At 39.7% G+C, this 24,087-nt stretch overlaps 1 protein-coding gene across 4 annotated transcripts in view; it reads right to left on the bottom strand.

Moving 5' to 3' along the window:
* Positions 1-24,087, bottom strand: part of PIGN (phosphatidylinositol glycan anchor biosynthesis class N) — a 110,372-nt gene that overhangs the window by 16,734 nt on the left and 69,551 nt on the right. For 3 of the 4 annotated variants that reach the window (XR_012774369.1, XM_075493972.1, XM_075493973.1), the window contains 8 exons: positions 22,372-22,471; positions 22,151-22,243; positions 20,617-20,708; positions 16,082-16,193; positions 10,178-10,286; positions 6,266-6,368; positions 3,591-3,693; positions 1,330-1,416 (listed from right to left, as the gene is read on the bottom strand). Coding sequence is in view for 2 of the 4 variants with exons in the window: in XM_075493972.1 (XP_075350087.1) it covers positions 1,330-1,416; positions 3,591-3,693; positions 6,266-6,368; positions 10,178-10,286; positions 16,082-16,193; positions 20,617-20,708; positions 22,151-22,243; positions 22,372-22,471 (799 nt within the window). In the remaining 2 variants the exon portion in view is untranslated. Of the gene's footprint in view, positions 1-1,329; positions 1,417-3,564; positions 3,694-6,265; positions 6,369-10,177; positions 10,287-16,081; positions 16,194-20,616; positions 20,709-22,150; positions 22,244-22,371; positions 22,472-24,087 lie in introns of all 4 variants that reach the window. The other variant, XR_012774370.1, reaches the window with a different exon arrangement.

Here is a 24,087-nt window from a genome sequence, read left to right as displayed (position 1 = left end):
GAGACCTGCAACTTGTGTATATTTTCAGGAGCTGAACAAAATACATTCAAATGTTTTAGATTAAGATGAGATTAAAGTAGTGCTACATTCAGGTGTTATAGTAGTACTATGCTGGAGCTTTAAAAAAAAAAAATACAGTTGGATTGTTTGATTTTTGTTTTGGCTAATTTTTACCATCTGACAGACAGCAGTAGCTTTACTAAAAGTTAGCTTATTTTATGTTAAAATAGCAAATTAAATCGATAAATTTACTGCAAGGGGTCTCAGCTGCTTTTCAGGTATACTCTAAAGCAAACACAAATGTTCAATACCTAGCAAATTGTTTTGCCTCCTTCCTTAGCACTGAACTGCCTTCTTAACGAGGTATCTGTCACACTTCCTCTGCTGCAGGTTCCCAATGTCCAACAGCGTTGTCCCATTCCAACAGCATAGACTGTGCAACTGTGATCCACCCTCTCAGATTTGGTTATTCTATGATCTATAAAGCCTGTTTTTACAGGAACCAGTATTGAGACAACTCCCTCCCCAGCTCCAGCTATAACCCACCTGCACTAGAAACCCATATGTTCTAGACTGGCTCATAATTTCTCTCCCACCTGCATAGCCGTCCCCCTTGCTGCCAAATATCTCTCACCTAACTGCAGTCCCACAATGGAAGAGAAAAATGACGTTATCAATTCTGTACAGTATGAAAAAAAAAATCAGCTGTAGTTTCAGTTACAGTAATGCAAAATAACTGCTATGTTAGTGAACAAACAGCTCTTCCCTCCCAAGCCCATATAATTTCTAACAGCAGAAACCACATGTGATGTAAATAATTCCAGGCCAGATTCTGGGAACATGTTTCCCTAAGAGTCTGCAGGAACTTTCCTTCTCATCTCACCTGCCATGGCCAATGCCTGCCCCCCAACATTTTCCTCCTAACACACTGCCATACTCTAAAAATGAGAAAATGAAAATAACTTTAATATCACCTTTTCTAATTGATTTGTGAAGGTTGAATGAGTTCCCTCCAGCCAAAATAAAACAAAACCAAACTGAAAACAGGACTCCTTAGAAGAAAGTTTACCTCAACTGTAATGGTCATAAAAGACCAAACTTTTCAAAGTGGCCAAGGCGCCAGATTTCAAAACAGTGCGGTTTGTACTGAATTTTTTACTACTTTATAAAAAAAAAAATGTACAAGACCATTGTCTTTTGAGCAACATGAGTCAAATCAACTTCACCAGCTTCTGTTTCCAGTGGCTACCAGGCTACAATTTTGGATTGTGGGGCCTTTTGAAACAAACCCATCTTCTCCCTGGAACGCAGAAACCAGCAAAAGGATACAAAGAAGAAAGACCTGCGGACGTCATCTAGGTGGAGCTGTCGAAACCGAGTTATATCAGTAGCGTAGGCGAAATTGAAAACAGCAAGCTGGAAAGATAGCAGAAGAAATTAATACCTAATATCAACTGATGTACTTTGATAGAACCACCTACTTTTACTGAAATGAATGAGAAATAAACCTACTTCCCTATCAGCTGTTATTAGAGTAGTATTACGATGAGGACTGCAAACCTTTCCCATATTTTCATTATACTTTAATGAATCTGCCAGAAAGATTGTACAAGTGAGATGATCAAATGAACAGTGGAGCTTCCGCTGTTGTCTACACTAAAAATGAACATCTATGCCTTAGACTTATCTTTTTGCATCATAAATATTCCTCCTACACACATGTACTTCCACTGCTCACATGAGCATGTGGATAAAGACCCACAGAAATAAAAGACTGCAATCATCCTCAGTTGACTTATGTTGTGAGAATACTAATATTCTCCATCTCCTCCACTCAGTTCTCAGCACAATATCACTTGACCTGAAGAGAAATTGTCTTTATGGAGTTTAAGAGGTCAATGAACTCCTTTTCACTGGGGAAAAGAAAAAAAAAAAAAAAAAAAAAAAATCAATAGATATTCAACACTGACATTTTAATTAAAAATAATCTCACATCATCAGAGAACTGAGCTGGATTCTCTAATACAAGATTTACTTTGGGGCATATATTCACAGGCTTTCTAGAGATGATTTTTCTAACCTAAAAATGAGAAGCAGAGGTAAGCATTATTGTTCCTTTCACTTGAAACCAAAAGTCAAATGATATACTGGAAGTGACAACAGAAAACTTAATTACAGCTTACCTATGTGCTTTTCATTTGCATTTGATTAATAAAGTGTTCATCACTGTTTAATACTGCTTTAATAAAATTTTATTTTAAAACAAACAGAACATCAGACCACCATCAGACAGGCAAGCATCACAGATGCCTTGTTACAAGATGCAAAAGGTAGAGTGGGTTCTAGAGTGGAAGAGAAAGTACATGCCACCGATGACTCTGCTGTGATAGAAACCTCCGGTTGCAGTCATGGCCTCATGCTAAGTGTGCATTTTTACACTGAGATTCTTTCTCTATCACTTAAGATGCTACAAAACATGCTCACACAAAATATCATAACTACACGTAGCATGAATAAAAAGTGATTCCCATTTTCATTTCTGATATTCAGCCTTGAATTGGTAAAGCCTGTTCTTTCTCAAGTTTTAAAACTGTGTCCCTTGCAGGAGAACCACAAAACCACAGTATGTGTCAGGTCTGATGTGGTGGCTGCCTTGGCTCAGATTTCACCGCCCAGCACTTCTCCCTAACTACTATGAGCTGCAAAAGGAAGGAAAGATGTGTACTGCCACTTCTTTTACAAGTGACTCTGGCCACTCCTATGCATCTGTACCCAGGTTCTCTGTGACCTGCACCAAGGATAGCACATTTGAGAGAAGCAGGGGAGAGCTGTGCTGCACACCCGCCTGGCTCTGAGCACCCAGACGAGACTGCAACCAGCACTTTGGATCTAACCAAATCAATGGCATAGCCACAGTTTGTTAAACCCTTGACCTAACCTAAAAGCTAAGTAGCAGTGCAAGCAGCATGGGCTTTGAAAATTGCCAACAATATACTACATTTTAAGGTGAAAGAAGTTGCATTGATTACGAAACTCCCTCTCCAGGCAAATCCAAGAAAGTGCTAGTTCCAAGTTAGTCTCTGGCTCCTTGTCTGTTTAATCAGAAATAAAACTCTGTCCTTGAAGAAAGAGTGGAAGGACGAAGTCAAACTAAGGTTTCTGGTATTTCCTATGGGTCATTTCAGAAATCAAATTATTTGTTTTTGGCCTCTCACTCGTGACTCTGCCATCAGAATAAAAAAAGTACAGTGACATTGTACTTACTCTAAAGAAGTACTGTACCTTATGCTGAATTAGCACTACACTTGACGAACAGAGCTTTGCAGCCTATAGAACATATCACTAAGTCAAACTGATTTCCTGCATTCCTAGAAATGGCTTTGATGTGGAATATCTTCAATAACGTAAATTATGAATCTCTCTTGCAAAGTCACATTCCTATTTCATAAAACAGCTGATACTGGCTTCTGAAACTTAAAGAAATGCAACGTGTTTCTCTATGAAAACCACTCAGAATATTTATTATATCCTCAATGGAAAAAAAAGATAAAGCTGATAATTAACCTGATGTAGCTATCTGGAGCTGTTACCTTTGGTTTGACTGAAAGACCATAGTGCTGCAGTGCTTCTTGCTCCATATTTATCCACACAAACATCAAACCAGACAGCACCAGTGGAAACAGAGCTTCATACCTGAAGAGTAACATAATAATCATAGTAAGCACAGTCACTAACAACTATTTAACATCAAATACTGGCATGTTTCTTTTCTTTTTTCTTTACACAAATGATATACCAAAGACCTAGTGGCATTCTCCCCCTTCTCTTCCCATTTCTGAGGAGTACCCATAGCTGGTTGGTTGAAGTTTAAAGCCATACAGTAATTAAATGGTAAAAGTAGGAGAAACAGAGCCTGCTTCAGCTTTGTCATGCTTTGCACCCATTTCCTCATTTGATGGCTGCCACAACATTGCATGAGTGCCCTTTGTGTCATGATTAATTTTAACAAAACTGAAATAAAATTTAAAAAAAAAAAAACAGGAAAAAAAAGAATCACATTTGGCACCCACTTTCTGCAAAATGGAAAATTTTGTAATGAGACCTATTTGGAACTGAGGGGTTACAGTCCAACCTAGACAGCGACTAGAGATTGTGTCTCTTTAGGACCTAATCACACAAACTCATTCTGGTGATCTCAGTCTACTTCCAAGGAGACAGGCATCTGTATAATACATAATAAAAAGAGCATTACATTTCACTGAAGTGAAATGTCCTTTTCTTTACTATATACCAATCCATCGCAATGGCAGTGTTAAGTCACGTTCTAACCAAGGCCGCTAAGCTGTTCTAGCTACAGCCCCAATCTCAGAGGAGTAATTCTGGCTCCTACAGCACCCAAACATAGCAAACTATGAGTGTACTTACATGAGAGATTAAAACCCGCAGATAACTTAGGGGTGTAGATTGTCATTGGATAATATTAGTTTCTTCTTACCCTTTACATCTCAATTGCACTTCATGGTGCCTCTCAGTTTTTCTTTTTTTTTTTTTCCCTTCAGGATAAAATTATAATACTGACACTAATACTGAAAAGATAGTAAATTTTTTCCTTTTTATTTTTTTCCTCCTTGGACACACACTTATTTGTCTAAAAATAAGAAAATCACTGCAGTTAACCTTGGTATTGTTTCTGTTGTACCTCCCCAGTAGCATAGCTAGTGTAGTGTAGCTACCTAGCAGTTTCAAACTGGAACAAAAAATTTTCGATTGACATTTCTGCTTTAATTAATAGAATGACAAGCAGTTAAACATGAAGACAACAACGGCTGGGTTGTCAGTAACAAAAGCACCTACAATTCTCACAAAAAGGTCTATACTTCCCTACAAATTGAATGTCTTCAACTGAGTTGAACCAGTTGACAACTGGTTGTATGCAACCATGCTCTTCAGCTGGCTTCAATACTTCCACCTAACTGCACCTAGAGAGGTGCTGTAATTACCTGGGCCATGCACTGAGTTATCATTACATGGTATAACAGAGCACTGAGGAGAGAAACACTGGGTACTTTTGGTACCAAGTGCCTTGTTTTTGCTACGATTGGTTGGTTTGGGGATTTTTTTGGTGTTTTGTGGGTTTGTTTTGGGGGTTTTTGTGGGGCTTTTGTGGGTTTTTTTGTAGTAGTTTTTTTTGGGGGGGATTTTTTGGAGTTTTTTTTGTTTTGTTTGTTTGTTTTTTAAGAATTCTTCCAAAATTTTTTGTCTCTGAACACTGTAGGAAGACAGCAGAGAGCTGTCAGCATTTAAGTGGTCTGGTGCAGGGCCAAAATACAAAGAGGGAGGTTACCAGCCTCAGAGAGAATAACATTCATGCTTTATCCAGTAGCCAGTACAGGCTAAGAAGGTTGAGTGTAAGAGCGTGTGTGTGGACAGGAGTAAGATTAGGATCAAAATGTTAATGAGGAAGTGGGAGGAAGGGGAGGCAGGAGATTAAAAAAGAGATATGCTTCATCTAAAATGAGAGTGCCCACAAGAGGCAGCTACTGCAAAATGTCTGCTGCAAGATATTTTATTCCACTTAATTTTCCAGTGTAATTAAATCCAGAGGATAAGTAGAAGGGGAGGCAGAAAGAATGGTTCCTATACTCCCCATTAATTATGCTCTTAAAAGCTACTGAGTCTGGAAAAAAAAAAGGGTTGGCTGACACAGTTTTCTTCATTTAAAAGCTCTGAGGAGTTGTCTTTTATCCAAAAAGAAGCAAGCCCTACTCTTTATGGGGACTAGCATCCCTTTGAAAAAAATTACTTCCATGAAAATCTCTCTGAATAAATTTTCCCCTCATTTTAGGGCTACCTGTTTCTTGTCACACGTCATTTAGGCCATAAGTAGACACCAGTGCTGAGCAAGCTGGGAGAGAAGTTACTTCCTTTTGTTTGAGAGCAGAAAAGCACATGCCAAAACAACAAAAGACAAACTAAACCAAACTTTCTTATTTTGGTGCCAGATTGTTTGAATACATACCCTTCCAGCCACTGCTTGGTCTAGCTGAAAGGAATGTCAACAAAACAGTGTTTATAATACAAGGAGGAATATGGAAGTTCCCCTGAAATTTTATTTAGGGAACTAAACAAGAACATATATGGTGAGACTACAGCTGGAAGCACACGTTACACTTTTAACAGAAATGTTCATGAGCTTCAGCAGTTGCACGTTTAGTCCTTGATTTTCATATGTAAGACCAATGCAAATAAAGTAAGAAAGAAGTACCCTGTGCTGAGGAGCAGGTAGGTGGACATCAGGGAGAGCAATATGCTGAACAGTCGCTGAAAGAGAAACGTGGGGCTCAGTAATGGCAACGCTGAGGAAGAAACTGCAATAAAAAGAGATCCGTCAGTCTCTACATGCAAAACATTTCATCCTCAGTAACAAGATAACATTCTTCAAATCTTGACACTTTATGTACAGAAATTCAATACTGGTCATATATGCCCCTCTATTTTCAGAAGTTTTTGCTAAAAACTGCCCAATGTTTGGAATGCTTAATATTTATCAAAAGTCATTTTAGTTCTCTATTATTTTAATTCCCTGGCTTTCTACCTCACAGCCGTTATAATTTCTCATGAACTGATGTTAATAACTCCTTTAAGATGATGCAGAAGCACTACGCCAAAGAACAGTCAAACTCGACTGTTTAATACTGCTCTGGGAACCACTTACCATAGCCCCAAGGACCTCTGGCAGCTCAAAGACTGCGGTTACAGAACCACTGCTCCACTGGGTTAGATTAGGAAACCTGCCACATTTTGAGGTGCAACTGAAAATACTGGTAGTAAAGATATAGAAACTACCAACTTATTAGCTTCTCTACCTGAAAGTTTTAAAACAGGAATATTTGAGGAACTACAGGGGACCTATCTGTCATGATTCATGCCTCTTGCCTTCAACTTGTAATGCATTTCTCTAATGCAGGTGTGGGATCTTAAGAGTTGCATGTTGCTCCTTAGTGCAGTCCATCGCTCAACTGCCCAGTCAGCCCTGGTTAGCAGAGTCCATGCTGCCCCTAAAGAGACTCCTCTAGCTGGGAAACTTCTGAAGGTGAGAACAGGGCCCAACAGTTTGCAGGAGGTGAGGAAAATTGGGAAGAGAGGAAATGGGCTTCTGGAAGAGTGAGTAGAGAGGAAGAAAAGCAGAGGAAAACTGGCCAGTGCTTGAAGCAAGGAAAGGGAGAAGGAAAAGCATTGCTGTGATTTAATCTTTAAACCTGATTTTTTTTAATATGAAAATTTTATGTGTTTATAAAGAAGTGCACTTTAGACAAATAGCATAGGTGTGATTCTTCATTGTGGTATAGTGCCCTCACATTACTGAATCACTCAAATACTGCATCAACAGTAAGTCATAATTAATAATCACTCTATTAAGGAACAGAAATAAAACTATAATATATGGAAAGTGCTCGCTTGTGCTTATTGTCATAGTATACATTAGTATTTATAGTAAACATATCAACGAAAGAGAGATGAGGCTTTCTAAAACCTGTGGGTCAGTATGTTTTATTTCCTGGCTTTCAGCCTTGGCCACTGCTACAATTACAGAATAAGTGACTTCATTTCAAGGGTGCTCCAGCCTTTTAGCATCACTTGTAGCTTTCTATACGTAAAGAAGGTCTGACTCAAGGAGGAACTCCAAGGACCTCACCATAAGTTAGAACGGCTGGAAAGAAATTCAGCATGGCAACCGGCCTCTGTGAATGACAATCAACACATCAGATATGTATCACACTCTGAGCGCAATCATAGATGAGAACAGATGAGTGGCTGGTAGGTGATAATTAGCCTTTCCCTTCCATCTCTGATGTGACACATCAGATATTAATCACCAAAACACCTGCGGGTTTCTGGCTGACCTATACAAATCTCTGTGTCCCCCACACACAGTTGTGACACCAAATTCCTCAAAATTTGGCAAGTTGCTGTGATAATTTCCACTGATGAAAACTTTAAAACATAATATACATTCATTTAGAAATATCTGCTAACATAAAGATGGTTCTGAAGAACATGGGAAGCAGCTGGATTAACTTTATGCCTCCTGGTTTCACCTCCATGTTGTGGTTAACGTACACTGCACAAACCATACGGTGTAACAGCTACAGCCAGCTGGACACAGGCCTGCAGGAACCCACCCATCACCAATTCATTTGCCTGTTCTCCAAAAACCAGTCTTTCTTAAAAAAAAAAATTTTGGGCCTAAATTAAAACTTTAAACAACATAGGCTTCATATTAATCAGAATGAATAGCTGGCGAGGGGGGAACAATTTGCTAGAAAACTTTGGAAGTCTCATTATCATACTGACATGATAATAATACTCATATCAGTATTATTATGAGTAAATATTGATAACTGTGTGTTTCTGGTTATATAAATACACAGAGAGGTGCAAAATGAGAGGTCAGTAAGTAATAGTGCCATTCTTCCACAACTAAGCAAAAAGCTGAAGAGGAGTTTGACCACCTGTAATGCTACCAACCTTGCAAAAGCTACAGTAGACCTTGGTACCTTAATTCTTATTCTGTCACGTTTGTGGTACACACTAGTGACAAGGCAGATGCTAGTTAAGGTTATGGTAGTGACAAGGCATTTCTCTGGATGCCTTAGCTTTTTACCTGCTTAGTTCTGTGTTCAATTATGTAGAACAACTTCAGCAAGTACATAAAGCTCCTGTCTTGTATATCATATTCACTTAAAATTATTACTTCCAGTCTGAAAGACTTTGCTAAAATATTCAATACTACTGTAGCAGCAAGTAGACTTTTTGGGTATATACAGTTTACTTCACTGTTAGCTTTATTTTTATCATGGAAACATCACCCACAGCAAAGAGAATTTCTAATACACTTTTTCCTCATAACTCAAGATCTCTCTGACTATCCAAATCATCTCTTAGATGAAAAATGTTTTTCTCTTACCCTTACACAGGAGAGAAAGATAACCTTTACCCTCAATCCCTGCTCCAGTAAGCCAAGCGGGACATCACTGATTTCATCAACTTCACAATTGCAAGGAATTCATCCACACAGAGAGCCCCACTTAGTTTAGCAGGCTACGAAGAGTTAGGAAAGCATGATGGAAAGGAAAATGCTCCAAGTAAAACTACATTACAAAGAGACCATTGCTCACACACACACTGATCACAGTCAGTTGTATTAATCTTGAATGCATTTGCTCAAACAGAAGCAGGATTGCTAAAACTGACAAGATCTGCTTAAATTAAAGCAATGTCACCAGCACGGCAATGTACAAGACATCCAGCAACTAGATAACAAGGGTCATAATTCTTCCATTAAGCTCTGTTTAAATGCCTGGTCTTGACTTTTAGCAAAGAGCTGCTATCAAACTTTGCATGGGATATGTTTAGCCCTAAAACATATCCCACATTCCAGATCACTCAGGGATAAACAACGCTTAACATTTTCTAATGGAGCCCTACAGAAATTACTTTATCGCTGAAATACGAAAGGTATTGCTTTATTGTATTCCATAACCCCAATGATAATTACATTTGCTCTGTTTAATCATCCTAAGATTTTAATTTTAGAATGGTGAAAAATCCATAGAGTTGTAAATTGTTTTTTTTCTTTAATAATTAGGTTCTAACAGATATCAAACATACATTAGCATCATTAGTTCACAGGTATTTTGCAAGGCAGCTCTGAAAAGCACTTCCATACCCCAAGGGTCTCCACCATCAGCTGCAACTCCAAGTTTCTATTGAAACCTTTCCTCACTTCCCTATGCTTAACTGGACTGCTTGCAGAACATTTTAGATCACCCTTATCTGGATCCAAGTGAAATAAAAAGGGAATTTAAACCATTATATCCCTAAAAGGGGTCTTCAAGATATGCAGATTATTCAAAACAAAAGATAAAGCTACTTGTAAATCAAAGTTGTTTGCATTTTATTACAAACTTACAAAGGAGTAATATTTTAGAAGACTTTCTGGCACATTCCTCAAAAAACCTCACTTAGGAAAGAATAGTGAACAGACGGAAGACCTATTAGGAGTCAAATAAAGGAATATGTGCAAAAGTAACATGTTAATAAAAAAGTGTCACCAGCCCCCACCCAAACCCCACAAACTATCAGCATACAAGTTTGGGAGGGAAGATGTTCTTACCTAAAGTCATCCAGCTAATAATTTGATTCAATATAGGCAATCCCTGTTTGTTCTTAAGACTGTCATGGGTACTGCTCACAACGTATGTCGAAAGTGCAATACTCAACATCTAGAAAGAAGAAATCAGACAATGAAACACATAATTCATGTACGGATCTCTGCCATCCCATACCAAATATGTAAAAATGCTTTAGAGTTGCATAAACACCTCATCTGAATCAACATAACAGGAAGTCTGATGTGTAGTGTCAAGTATTTCTAGCTTTTTTTTTCTTTTACAATTTATGCTTTTTAAAACTTCCTTCTAGGTTTTTTTTCATTCTTCTTATTATTATTTATTTATGCTATTTTTAAATGGTTTAAACAAGTGCCCTGGATCACTGATTTGACATGATATGCTCTCTGTCAAGAGTAACACTCATGTAAACTACAGAAAATACATGCCCCCAGTTTTTCAAGCAGCACTTGTCCTGAAACAACAACCACGAACTAGCAGAACCTCTGACTTTCCTGCAGGATCGGGTACAGGGTGAAGTGAAGGGGAAGGGTAGTTAAGGCAAGAGCTTCACATGGGCAGCACAGCTCCTGTAAGAAGAGACAGCAGCAGCAGAGCAGACTGGAAGGTGGATTTTAACAGACGGAAAGAAGCTGCCATCTTAGCAGACTGTTCAAATGAAATTGTCTGAACCACCTCAAGCAGAGCCCTCTCCCTTGGAGAAGCAGTGAAGCTGAAGAAGGTTTTTTTTTCCTTGACTAATTCAAGAGACACCATTCAGCCATCAAGTAGGTGCAAAAAACCTTAGGAAAATTACCCCATGAGTCAGTCATTTTTGAAAGATGAGAATTATCCAAGAAAATGCTTGAGCCAAGTTTTCAATTACTGCTATTTAGTCACCACTCCGCAGTTCCACTAAAAGGCAAATCAAGCATGCACGGTACTTTGCAAACATGTGCTTTAAAACTGCATTACAAGATATAATTGCTGTCATGGCTTTTTTAGTGCAAAGCAACTTCACAGTTTCCACATCCATCACTTTTTACCATATGAATAGCTGCCATTCCCCTGCCAGATGCAGTGATACCTAGTGGTACCTGCCCACAGGATACACTTAGCAGTCAGCATCCTTTTTTGGCCTGAATTCACAGGTGCTCAGTATCTGCTGCTTCTATTTAATTTCAGGCCACAAGAACACGTAACTTGGATTTCTGTGTGACAGCAATAAGCTAGGTCAAAGCATTAAGCCTCCAAAAGCTCAGGGATTTGGCCCCTTTAGACCTCTGATGTTTATTTCAGATGCTTTTGCTGTATTCAGGCCAGATCTCTCCCCTTTGATATATCTTTTCAACTTCTTTTACTGTCATGAGCTCTGGTAATCCCTCTGCTATCCCCTAGCCACTGGTGAAGTCACTTTGCGCTCACTTTGTGTCATCTCCCATAATATATCTTGTGCCTTGGAAGACTTGTGATGACCTGGGCACGTTAGTAAACCCAATTTACTGCTGCTAGATCTATGCCAGTGTCCAGGGAAGGGCGCAGCATCTGCTTTTGAGACTCCTGTATTTGCAGTTTAAGTAATGTTCAAGCTGCTCTCAGCTCTCACCAACATGTCTAGGACCATGGAACAGCACAGAAGCAACTTGGAGATGCAAACTGAGGTCTCCACCTAACAATCTGTCTTCTTTCCCCCTTCACAACCTTCTTTGAAGTTCAGAGATTATTCTTGAACAGCTTAAGAGCTGGCCTCTGAGAAACACTCATCTGTAGGTCACAGCTAGAAAGAGGAAAGCAAGGGTGACATCTGCAGTCCCAACACCTCTTCGCCAGCAGCTCTGGCTGGGAGCTCTCCTAAGCATCTAACATGATAACAACCCATAGAGAGAATGGTAGGAGAACCAGCATCATCAGCTGGACACTATACAAGGCTGGTTGAAAACACTCCTCCTGTCCCCTAGTTCCACCGATATGACATGGATTCCTACTGCTTATTTCTCCTCCTAATTTAGAGGAGAAAACTAATAAACTGACCACCTTGGACCCACATGAAGTTGAAGCCTAGGAATAACAACTTGGCTCAATACTATCAACCAATGGAAACAGCAGTGTTTTCAGTAGTGCAGCAAAGACTGGACTTCACCTATGAAACTGCTGGCAAAGAGAAACTGGTGTTCTCTCTAGCAAAAATATTAAGTTGTACAGTAAGTTGTACAGCAGTCTAGCTGATGGATTGTAAATAACTCCTGTTTTCACCATTCCTGAAGCCTTAATGAATTCTCAAAGATCACAGAATCATAGAATCATTTAGGTTGGAAAAGACCTTTAAGATCATCAAGTCCAACCGTAAACCTAGCACTGCCAAGTCCACCACTAAACCATGTCCCTAAGTGCCACATGTACACATCTTTTAAATACCTCCAGGGATGGTGACTCCACCACTTCCCTGGGCAGCCTGTTCCAATGCTTGACAACCCCAAGAAGAAATTTTTCCTAATATCCAAGCTAAACCTCCCCCAGCGCAATCTGAGGCCATTTCCTCTTGTCCTATCACTTGTTACTTGGGAAAAGAGACCGACACCCACCTTGCTAGAAGACAGAAGTAGCATGAACCAAAAGACAATTCTCTCCTTGCCATAGCAAACAAAATTAAATGAAAAAAAAGTTACTCCTGCTTTAATGATGTCAAGAGAAAACTTGAGAAATGCTTGGCAATTTTCAGAAACTGTGAGGGTGTAATTAGTATCTTCTACCTCAAGCAAACAGTGACATGTATCAAAACTTTAAAATTAAGTCTAAACATAACTGAAGTTTTTGTAACAGAAATGTAAATGTAACCATATAAAGTTACTCAAGCTTGCATTTTTACTTCTAAAAATTTCTTTATTTACACACTTTTGCTGAAAAATCTTTTTGATCATGCAGTTTGGTTGCCTGGGACTTTTTTGTTCCTTTAAGGCTAATACCCATGTTGGAAATCTATAGTGTGTAGGTACAAAAACCACTGAATACATGAGTAGCCTGGAAATGGCCTCTCAGATCCATACAGGTATGTAGTTCATACTCATTTGCTAAGGTCTACACTCTGTCCCATCCACAGAGAAACCAACACAAAAAAGACACAGTTCAGGACCGGATCGGAGGGAATTATCTTTTCTGTGGAGCACTACATGCAAACTGGCAGTTTTTTTGCCTACTCTGAGGGTCTCTGCCAACTCAGGTTTGGTTTTGACCAAAAGGAGAGCAATTAATGTAATGGAACAAGCTTTGTTCCTTACCAGGCATGATATCTTCACTACAGGCTAATTCCCAGATGGAAAAGGAAGCTCACTTGGACAAGAAAGAAGAAAGCTGTCTTCAGAAGAGAAAAAAAATAATCATCATACGCACAACAAAAAGCCTAGGCTATGCTGGATCCCTCTCTTTCTCTGACTGAAATAGGAAGGGAACTGAAGAGGGAGGTGTCTTTATTCAGATGCAATTCCAAAATAACTTGTGAAGAACAACTCAGGCAAATAAGAACTACCTGAGCCTTTGGGAAATATTATCTTTCTTGTATGAAAATGCATCTCATCCCAAATGAGCAGTGAGGTGAAATGAAAGGTTTAAAAGAGGGCCCTTAGACACAAACACTACCAAAACAAAGAGGAAAAGGATTACAAAAAAAAAAAAAAAAAAAGTCAGAGAATCCTGATCAAAGAAGTTTGGCCAGATCAGTAGGCTTTTTGCTAAAAGGAAAAAAAACTAGAAACACCAGCTATTCCTTCTCCATTGTCTAATTCAAAGGCTTTTAGTCAGAGCTGGACCTATAAAAGATGTTAGCAGAGTGGCTAAGGGAATCCCCAAGGCAAACCATAAAGAATATGAGGAAAGGATGCCATATTTTCCCTTCTACTTCAGTCAATACTCGGAGGAAAGTGGCACACAAAGAAGAAAGACCTGTAGCAAATGAATCTATCTTCTCATTCCCCAAAATGAAGAACTATCAAACAACCAATCTTAGTTTCCTGCCTAGGAAGGAACAACGTTATCAGAGGAAAGCATAACCTTCAGTGACTGCCTCCAAACACCAAATATGGGGGAGCTGCAAAAACTACTTTTAAGAAAGCCCTTGTCAGATGCAAAGCAGGAACCTGATTGTGTGTGCTTATGTATATGAATGTCAGTGCCCTCATCACCGTCTGTCATTGCAAAGTAGGTATGTTTCATCTGACTAGAGGATTCATCTCACCCTTAAAACTGCCCAGGAGTTGTAAAACAAAACTCGTGTTCAAAATGGTCCAAACCAGCACTTTTGAAGATTACCCCCTTCCCTGTCCCCACTGAAAACTCCAACTCGAAAGAAAAAGGAGAACAAGGGAACTCCATTGCCTAGAAATACTAGTCTTCTGACAAACATTTTCCTTTTGTATTCCTGTACGATTCAAAGCAACTAAATGCAACCTAACCTCAAAACAAGTTATTTGCTTAGAAATGGGTAATGCCTCTGTAATGCCCTTTTCCCCCTCTAAGTCTGAATAATCTCCCATCCCAATCCTTTCCTTACCCCGAGTGTGAATGGTGCATCCCATGTTTTCCATTCCCAAGTAAGCTTTTGAAATAAAAACCTAATAGAGACTAGTAATTAGATGTTACTATTGTAAAATATCCTCTGATTAAGGAGCAATTTGAGCAATTTATGATCTTCTTAAAGGTTGGGAGAAAAACAAAGATGTTACTCCCTGAACAAGCAGACAGAACATTTTCATCTAATTAAGTATCTCAGGGCTCTGTGAGTGAATTTCCTGATTCTCTAAAGTTGGCTCAGGAATAGTCTGGCATTAATTTTTTACTACAGATCCATTTCCACATAATCATCTTTCGTGAGCTTCTCCACAAAGTTACACCACATGAGATGCTGCAGCACTTGTGTGGCGAGTTGACATTGGCTGGCTGCTGGTTGCCCACCCAGGTGCTCTCTCACTCCCCCATCCAGTACAATTTGTTTTCAGGCATTCCAGTGAGAAATCCGCTGCTGAGTATATACTGAAAATATCTGTCCTAAATGCTTAGGAAAGGAACTAAAACCTCTTTTCCACAGTTAAGCTGGAAAAGTTAAGAGAAATCACCAGCACATTATAAGTGTGTGCATGATCAGGTAAAGGCATTTTAAGCATTCATTATTCTTTCCCCTCCTCCTTTTAACCAATTTGAGCTCCATACCTAAATCACTGACATAATGAATGCATTGCTTAGCTCAATAAGAAACTCCAGCACCTAAGTCATAACCAACAAAGCTGGTCCTGAAATAAAATCATTATCTTGTAATAAGTTTAAAAAAAAAAAAAAAGAGGACAGCAGACATGCAAGGTATTATTAGAATCTTAAAGGCTCTCTAGAACTTAATTAGCACCCACTATGAAAAGATCTACCTATTTCATGAAGCTATAAAGAAAAAAATGTCATCTTTCATCTGAAAGAAGATTTAACCAACAGAAAACCAGCTCAGTATCAGTCTCACATTGTTATTCAACAGCCAGAAACTGGAAAAAGCCCCCTGAAGCAGCAAGCCTGTCCTTAGTGTGCATGTGCAATTGCTGCAAAGGTCACTGGAAGTTACATACACAGACTGAAGGCAGGACAAACTCTCAAACTATCAGAGCAGAGCATCAAAATGTGTATGCACATCTATGTATCAATACACACAAATATACACAGGATGAGCTTTTGGGAACACAGCATTACAATATTTAAAAATGCTTATTTCCACAAGCACATGGACCTCTTGAAATAGTCAAGGGGAAAACTCTTCGGAACAACCATTTTCTTCTTGGAAGTTGTGGCCTTGGTAGGAAAATGTTCTTAGAAAATATACAAAAATTGTCATGTAAACACACTCTAACATTCAGAATTACTGAAAAGTAGCAACTGACCTGATAAAAATGTACTTTCAGATCTTCATTATTTCTGTACTTATTCTTGCTTTTACAAAGAGATGCCAATGACAAGCAAGAGACCAAGAGAGTCAGCAAACCAGCTGCTATTCTGTAAAAACAAACAAAAGAACAATAAAATCCCAGGAAATATCATCAAAAGGTTGAGGAAATTTTCATAGAAGTGTTCTTTACTAAGATGAAACAATTCATTACAGTATCAAGACTTAATACATTAAGGAAACGTCAACATCCAGCTTTAGAAAAAGCAAAATCCAATCCAGAATCAAGTGTGGTTTGGTTTTTTTTTTTTTTTTTTTTGTAGTGGTCGGGTGTGGGGTGTTTTTTGGGGGGGTGTTTGTGGGTTTGGGGTGTTTTGTTTTTTTTTTTTTTTAATACGACCTTGCCATCCACAAATACAGTTACACTCTTTTCATGGCAATGGCAAAAAAAAAAAAAAACCACCAACAAAAAAACAAAAAACCCCTCCATTTTGGCCATGTATCTGATCTGTCACCCATTATTTTTAGGTACTTTCGATTACCTCCAAATAATATTTTGAACAAAATAGTAACAGTCATCGGTGATCTAAAGTTGGTGGTTTCAAGGTTTGTCAAGTTTGTCATCTAACAGGGTAATTACACCACCATTACTATCAAATACATAGCTTTGTATAAATGCAACAGCAAGACTAACAGGAAGATTGTCACTCATCACGTAAACACAGGAAAAAACACTGCTTGGCATTATTGAGTAAACCTGCTAATTATGACACTGTTCCAAAATAATAGGCATGATTCACTAAAGTATCAATACTAATATCACCTCCGACTGTCTCCCTTCAGTCATCAAGCAAGCAGAGGAACTGTAAAGGCAGCAGAAGTTTTTGCATGTATTTCTCTGTCATGCTACAACCTTGATATGGAAGTAGTCAAACCACGCAGTCCTCGCTTCCACTTGTCCCTTGGCATCTCCACTGAGAGACAACTGACAAAAATGTCCATTTGTGACTGCTTCACTTGTGTTTTCTCAGGCATAACACAAAAATGTACCAATACCTCATACTCAGTAAAATCAGACTACATAGGTATATCTCAAGAGCAATGTTCAAGTCATGATCTAACCAACACAGGAACACAGTTGCAGGCTACTCACTCACAGATTGGAGGCTGGAAGGTATTTCTGGAGATCAGTCTAGTCCAACTCCCTACTCAAAGCAGTGCCAACTACAGCAGGCTGCTCAGGGCCACATCTAGCTGGGTGTTGAATACCTCCACTGATAGAGACTCCACAACCTCTCTGAGGAACCTGTTCCAGCGCTTGACCTCCCTCTGTATAAAAAAGCTTTTTTCTTATGTTTAAATGGAATTTCTTGTATCTGAATTTTTGCCCATTTCTTGTCTCTTCACTGCACACTAAGAAGAATCTGTCTTCCTTCTTTACTCTTCTCCCCCAGACAGGTATCTATATACATTGATAAGATCCTCCTGAGTCTTCTCTTCTCCAGAATAACTAGTTCCAGCTCTCTCAATCTCTCCCTCGCTCTCCTATGACAGATGCTCTAAACCCTTACTCATCTTAATGGCCATTCTCTGGACCTGATCCTGTATGTCCATATCTCTCTGGAGATGCCAGAATTGAACACAGCACTTTCAGATGCATCTTGTCAGGGCTGAGCAGAGAAGAATAATCACCTTCCTCATCATCATCCTGCTGATGCCAAGGATACCGCTGGCTTTTCCTGCAAGGGGCACATTGCTGGCTCGCGGTCAAACCTATTGGTCCCAGCCTGTCCTGGTGCATGGAAATTATTTCTGCTCAGGTGCAGGACTTTGCACTTCCCTTTCTTGAACTTCATGAGCTTCCTGTCTCCCCATTTCTCCAGCTTGTTGAGGTACCTTTGAAGGGCAGCACGTCCATCTGCTGCATCAACCACTTCTCCGAGTTTTGTATCACCTACAAACTTGTTGAGGGTCCACTCTGTCCCATCATATAGGTCAGTAATGAAGATGTTAGTATTGGCCCCAGTAGCAACCCCTGTTGTATACCACTAGGAACTGGCCTCCAGCTGGACTTTGTGCCACTGATTACAATCCTTTGAACTTGACAGTTAAGCCTGTTTCCAGTCCACCTCACGGTCCACTGATCTAGCCTGTACATCAACAGTTTGTGTATGAGGATGTTATGGGAGACAGTACCAAAATCCTTGCTGAAGTCAAAATAAACAACATTCACTGCTCTCCCCTGGCTCACTGAGCCAGTCTTCTCATCTTAGAAGGCTACCAGGTTGGTCAAGCATAATTTCCACTTCATAAATTCATGCTGACTACTCCCAATCACCTTCTTGTCCTTCATATGTTTAGAAATGGTTTGCTTCCAGGATTAGCTGCTTGAGTACCTTTCCAGGGATTGAGGTGAGGCTGACTGGCCTGTAGTCCCCCTGATCATCTGTCTTGCCCTTCCTGAAGATAGCAGTGACAACATCTGCTTCCTTCCAGTCCTCAGGAACCCCTCCCACCAGCCATTGCCACAACTCTTCAAAGATTATCACAGTGACATTGGCCAGCTCCCTCAGCAATCTTGGGTGTATCCCATCAGGGCCCATAGACTCGTGCATGTCCAATTTGTTTAAGTGTTCCCTAACCTGATCCTCTTCCACTAAGGTTATGTCTTCCTTGCTCCAGACTTTCTCACAGGTCTCAGCAGTCTGAAGGCTGGGGTTTCTGATGGCCAGTCTTACCAGTAAAGATGGAGGCAAAAGAAGGCCTCAGCCTTTTCCATGTCCTTTATCACCAGGTCCCTGTCCCAGTCAGCGGCAGAGCCACATTTTCCCTAGTCCTCCTTTCGCTGCTGTACGCCATCTTGTTGCACTCCACCTCCCACACCAGATTCAACTCCAGGAGAGCTTTGGCTTTCCTAACCCATCCTGCATATTCAGACAGCGTCTCTATGTTCCTCCTGGGTCATCTGACCCTGCGTTCACCTCCTGTATGCTTCCTTTTTATGACTGAGTTGAGTCAGAAGCTCCCTGTTCATACCATACAAGTTTTATTAATGTACTGAAGAAGCTCTGACCTGATATATAGTGCCGCTGCTCAAGAACAGATTTAATAAATGCACCTATTTCTCACTGGCACTCTAATTTCTCCCTCCTGTATCCTCTCTCCCAGCATCTCCTTATCTTCACAATTCTGAAGTGTCACATATACATATATTTTTGATTGTGCTTCAAGCCGTTTCAAGATTCAAAACTCCCTTGACAAGATTCAGACAGGCGTAAACTGTTTCAGAGGTACAATGTTTCATTAGAAGAATAAATAGGAAGATGTACAGCTTGGGTAAGGCGAATGTAAAGAAGTGTCAGGGAGGAAGATCTGAAGGTAATTTAATTCCATTTTGATTTTTAAGCTGTGCTCGAATGTTCTAAAGAATAAAAACCCCTCAGTTTGGACCAGCAGAAATACACACGTGTATATACAGCTGAGAGGCTGTAATACAGCCAAAGCAAATCTGTCCTGAATATTTCTAATGTGCCCAAGCATCAAGACTAAGAAGGGTTTTCAATAGATAGAGTTAAATCACAGTGAAAAATATCAAGGCGGACTGTCAATAATTTTGGAAATATCTGGGCTCATAATTCTATCTGGAATCATGTATTACTGCTCACATCCCATATTCTACTGAGGATCAGGCACCCTGGCTCTGATGGGGCACAGTACCTTCTGCCAGATAGCAGAAGGAGCCATTGCAGTCTAGGTCAATTCAAGTCTCTCTCTGGAGTAACTACAATGACACCACAAGTCTAATGCCTTCAGGCCAACCACCTGGATTGCATCCAGACATAAGAGAACGCTTGTATGATGAAAGAGTAGCTCACAAGAGGAGAGGGACAGACGACAAAGATGTACCAGAAAAAAAATGCAAATCAACAACTGCAGAAAATCAGACAAGCAACACCAGAAAGGAAAACACAGAACAGAGAAGCAGAAGTGGAAAAAGAGAAGACAAAGGAGACACCGAGGAAGAAGAGAGCTCTGCCTATCCTATTTCTTCTATTTCCCTGAATACCTCATAAGGTACAGAGTGCTATTCAAAGACAGATTATTCAGAATTAGATGGAGGAATTCAGAAAGATGCTCTCAAAGTAAATTCCTTTTGAATAAATGTTCTTATTCACATATGTCAGTGCTATTTACCATGTTTGCACCGCAGTGAAGCTCCTCCTTTAATGATGACCTACCTTTATTTTCATGTAAATTTGCAAATTTTTGTATTGTGAGAAATGTTTCCCTCGACAAGAAATTACAGAATAATGGAAAGATCAAATGGATGTGGCAAAAGAATTAAAAGTCTGTTCTCATTCACATTAGTGAATAACTGAGGTCTCTATAATCATGTTATTTAAATTCTGAATCTCAATACCTGTTTCAGCTAGCTTTCAATAATACAATTCCTCACATATATCAAAAGTCAGCCTAAATTTTGAATATCAAAGAGGGAAATAAAAAGTTTAAAGAATAACATGAGATTCTTACACCAGAGGAATGTTTGGTTCTCTTCCTACAACAGGCATTAAAGGAAATATTGCCAGGAGCACACACAGAAGAGTCCAGATCAATGCTGTTGTCTAAAAGAAGAAAAACAAATGGGATTTTTGGAGGTCTTGTGGGCAGACGATTGTTTAATCAGAAAAAAAGCGTCAGCAAACTACTAACGGCTACTAGCATCTCCCACAGGCAAAAAAACTCCTGCACCTGTCATGAGTAAAATTAACTGAAAAAGGGGCACAGGTTCATTGGTATTACAGCACTTCAATTTAATACAGAAAAGAATCTCATTTACACAGCTGTCAAAATCCTATCAAAGACAATGTGAATTAAAGCTAAGCTTATACTTAAAAGCCCTTTCTCAAAGTGTGGCCTTCACATGCATTGCAGTCGCCAGAAAGCTGATGAGTAACCTTATGGAAGAAAGGAATAAAACTAATCTCATCAGAAGTTTGCAGCAGCTAACTAATCACCTGTTCTCTAGCAATATGGTAACATTTTCCAGTCTTTGAATCTGAATGCCATTTGATTTAACCACCATAATCATCTAAGTAGTTCTCTCAACTCTTTGCTAGGAGGGGAAAAAAAAACCCTTATCCCAGGTATTTTACTCTAAATAAAGACATTAAGAGCTATATCACTTGAAGTTTTCAAGCTCAAGACAGATTCAAGTTCCTGAAAAGAAATTTTCAGTGCTACAAAACATCATCTGTGTATACCAAGCTTTAAGACAAGTTACTTGATTACTCAAATACAATTAAAAAAATCATAAATAAACAAATACAAGCCTCCATCTTGACAGTTCTTGCAGAGCAAGACTTAGCAATTTGAATCCAATTTTTTTTAAATTAAAATGTTAATGTTACCCCAGAACTCTAGGTTTTAGGTATCCTGTGAAATAAGAGATGTTTGAATAAACTAATGGAAGAAATGTCTCTTATATTAAAGGTCGTGCTGCTTCACACCCATATCTACAAAAGTGAAGTTTTTTTCCTGGGAAAAACAGTACAGAAGTTTTTTTCCTGGGAAAAACAGTACAGAAAGCTGCCTCTGAGGAACGATGTGTGCCAGTTGATTGCAGACAATAATGAATTGACAAGCATTTTTTAGTTACCATCAAATTTTTATTCAATAAATGATCATATTGCTTAAATGGTGGCACTTTCACCAATCATGCATGTCCACGCTTTTGTCACTGTGACAATTTGATAAATTATGTGTATTTCATATGACTTTAAGTCAAGTATTTTTTCGTTATCATTGACAACAGAAAATTGATAGCTAACTCAGAGGTACCCTGAAATTCTTAAGCAGTCTTACTACTTATGTTGTATAAGACATCTATCCAGGTCATATTAAACTCCCTTGCCTTGCTACATGCTGCTCATGACAGAGATCAGAATAGGAGCATAACTGAACAAGAACCTAAAGCAGCATTCCAAAGAGACCAGTCCCAACATCCTAAGATGCAATCAGCTGTTAGCCATTTAAAATGCTCTTTTTAAGCAAAGCAATACAGTACCTTTGCTTGAACCCACAGCTGTGTGATCACTGGCCAGCCAGCAAAGACAAGAAGACCAATAGTAAGCATAGAGCGGTAGAAAAAGCTGAAGACCTAATTAAAAAAAAAAAAATCCAAGAGAAGACTGAAAACCAAGCAGATTAATAAAACTTACAATTCCTCAAAGAGGTAGAATGCTAGCAATGAGATACCTTGTTGATACATATGGATAAAATACTTACTAGTATTTCAATTCCCAGTGTACAAACCAAGAAGAATCCTATAGACTGACCGATATGAAGTGACAAGAGATTTGTGGCAACGTCTTGAATAACAGGAAGTCTGTTCAAAATGATGGAACAAGATAGTAATTATTTTTAAAAACAAATAATACAGGATTTTACCTCTGAAGGGCAGGGAGGAGGTCAGAGCACAAGAAATGTTTCAGATATTGCTGATTGTGCCTGCTGTTTAGGAACAGAGTGGGTGATGGCCTGAGGCTCCTTCTGCCTAGTTTTACCTGATATAAAATCTACAATAAAACCCTCCAGCTTTTCCCCTCCCATTTCTGGCACATCTTCGCCAGTATTTGGACAAGCTTCAGATTATTCTTTATTCAAATCAGCTCTCAGTTTATGAACATTTTTGGTTATGCTGTGCTTAATGTCCATCATAACTGATGAAACATTCATAGAATCATAGAATTGTTTAGGTTGGAAAAGACCTTTAACATCATCAAGTCCATCCATTAACCTAGCACTGCCAAGTCCACCACTAAACCTTAGGGACTAAACAATGTCTCTAAGTGCCATATCTACATGTCTTTTAAATACCTCCAGCAGTGGCGACTTAACCGCTGCCCTGAGCAGCCTGTTCCAATGGTTGACAACCCTTTCGGTGAAGAAATTTTTCCTAATATCCAGTCTAAACCTCCCCTGGCGCAACTTGAGGCCATTTCCTCTTGTCCTATCACTTGCTGCCTGGGAGAAGAGACCGACCCCCACCTCTCTACAACCTCCTTTCAGGTAGTTGAAGAGAGCGATAAGGTCTCCCCTCAGCCTCCTTTTCTCCAGACTAAACAACCCCAGTTCCATCAGCCACTCCTCATAAGACTTGTGCTCTAGACCCTTCACCAGCTTCGTTGCCCTTCTCTGGACACACTCCAGCACCTCAATGTCTTTCTTGTAGTGAGGGGCCCAAAACTGAACACAGTATTCGAGGTGCGGCCTCACCAGTGCCGAGTACAGGGGCACGATCACTTCCCTAGTCCTGCTGGCCACACTATTCCTGATACAAGCCAGGACGACATTGGCCTTCTTGGCCACCTGGGCACACTGCTGGCTCACATTCAGGCAGCTGTCAACCAACACTCCCAGCTCCTTCTCTGCCTGGCAGCTTTCCAGCCACTCTTCCCCAAGCCTGTAGCGTTGCATGGGGTTGCTGTGACCCAAATGCAGGACCTTGCACTTGGCCTTGTTGAACCCCATACAATTGACCTCGGCCCATCGATCCAGCCTGTCCAGATCCCTCTGCAGAGCCTGCCTACCCTCAAGCAGATCAACACTCCGGCCCAACTTGGTGTCATCTGCAAACTTACTGAGGGCGCACTCAATCCCCTCATCCAGATCGTTGATAAAGATACTAAACGGAACTGGCCCCACTACTGAGCCCTGGCGAACGCCACTTGTGACCGGCCTCTTTAGAAAGAGAAAAAAATCCCCAGTTAGCTTTTCTACTGTTTTATGAGGCAGCTCATTATCTAACTGCAGTGGGTCTCTTTCTCTGAATAATACCAAGTTGGTATCTACAGAATTGCCAGTTGATTAGATAAGTAATAGAAATCAGAAGGTAACAAGTATTTTTGGATTTGGAGTAAAAGGAGACCCAAACAAGACAAGTTTGTTTCAATAGCAGAGCACAATCCTCAACATGACTAGCACGCATTCTCCAAAAGCAGC

The sequence above is a fragment of the Mycteria americana genome, chromosome 2 (assembly GCF_035582795.1).
Source record: "Mycteria americana isolate JAX WOST 10 ecotype Jacksonville Zoo and Gardens chromosome 2, USCA_MyAme_1.0, whole genome shotgun sequence".
Taxonomy (NCBI): domain Eukaryota; kingdom Metazoa; phylum Chordata; class Aves; order Ciconiiformes; family Ciconiidae; genus Mycteria; species Mycteria americana.
This window is presented reverse-complemented; position numbering and strand designations above follow the sequence as displayed.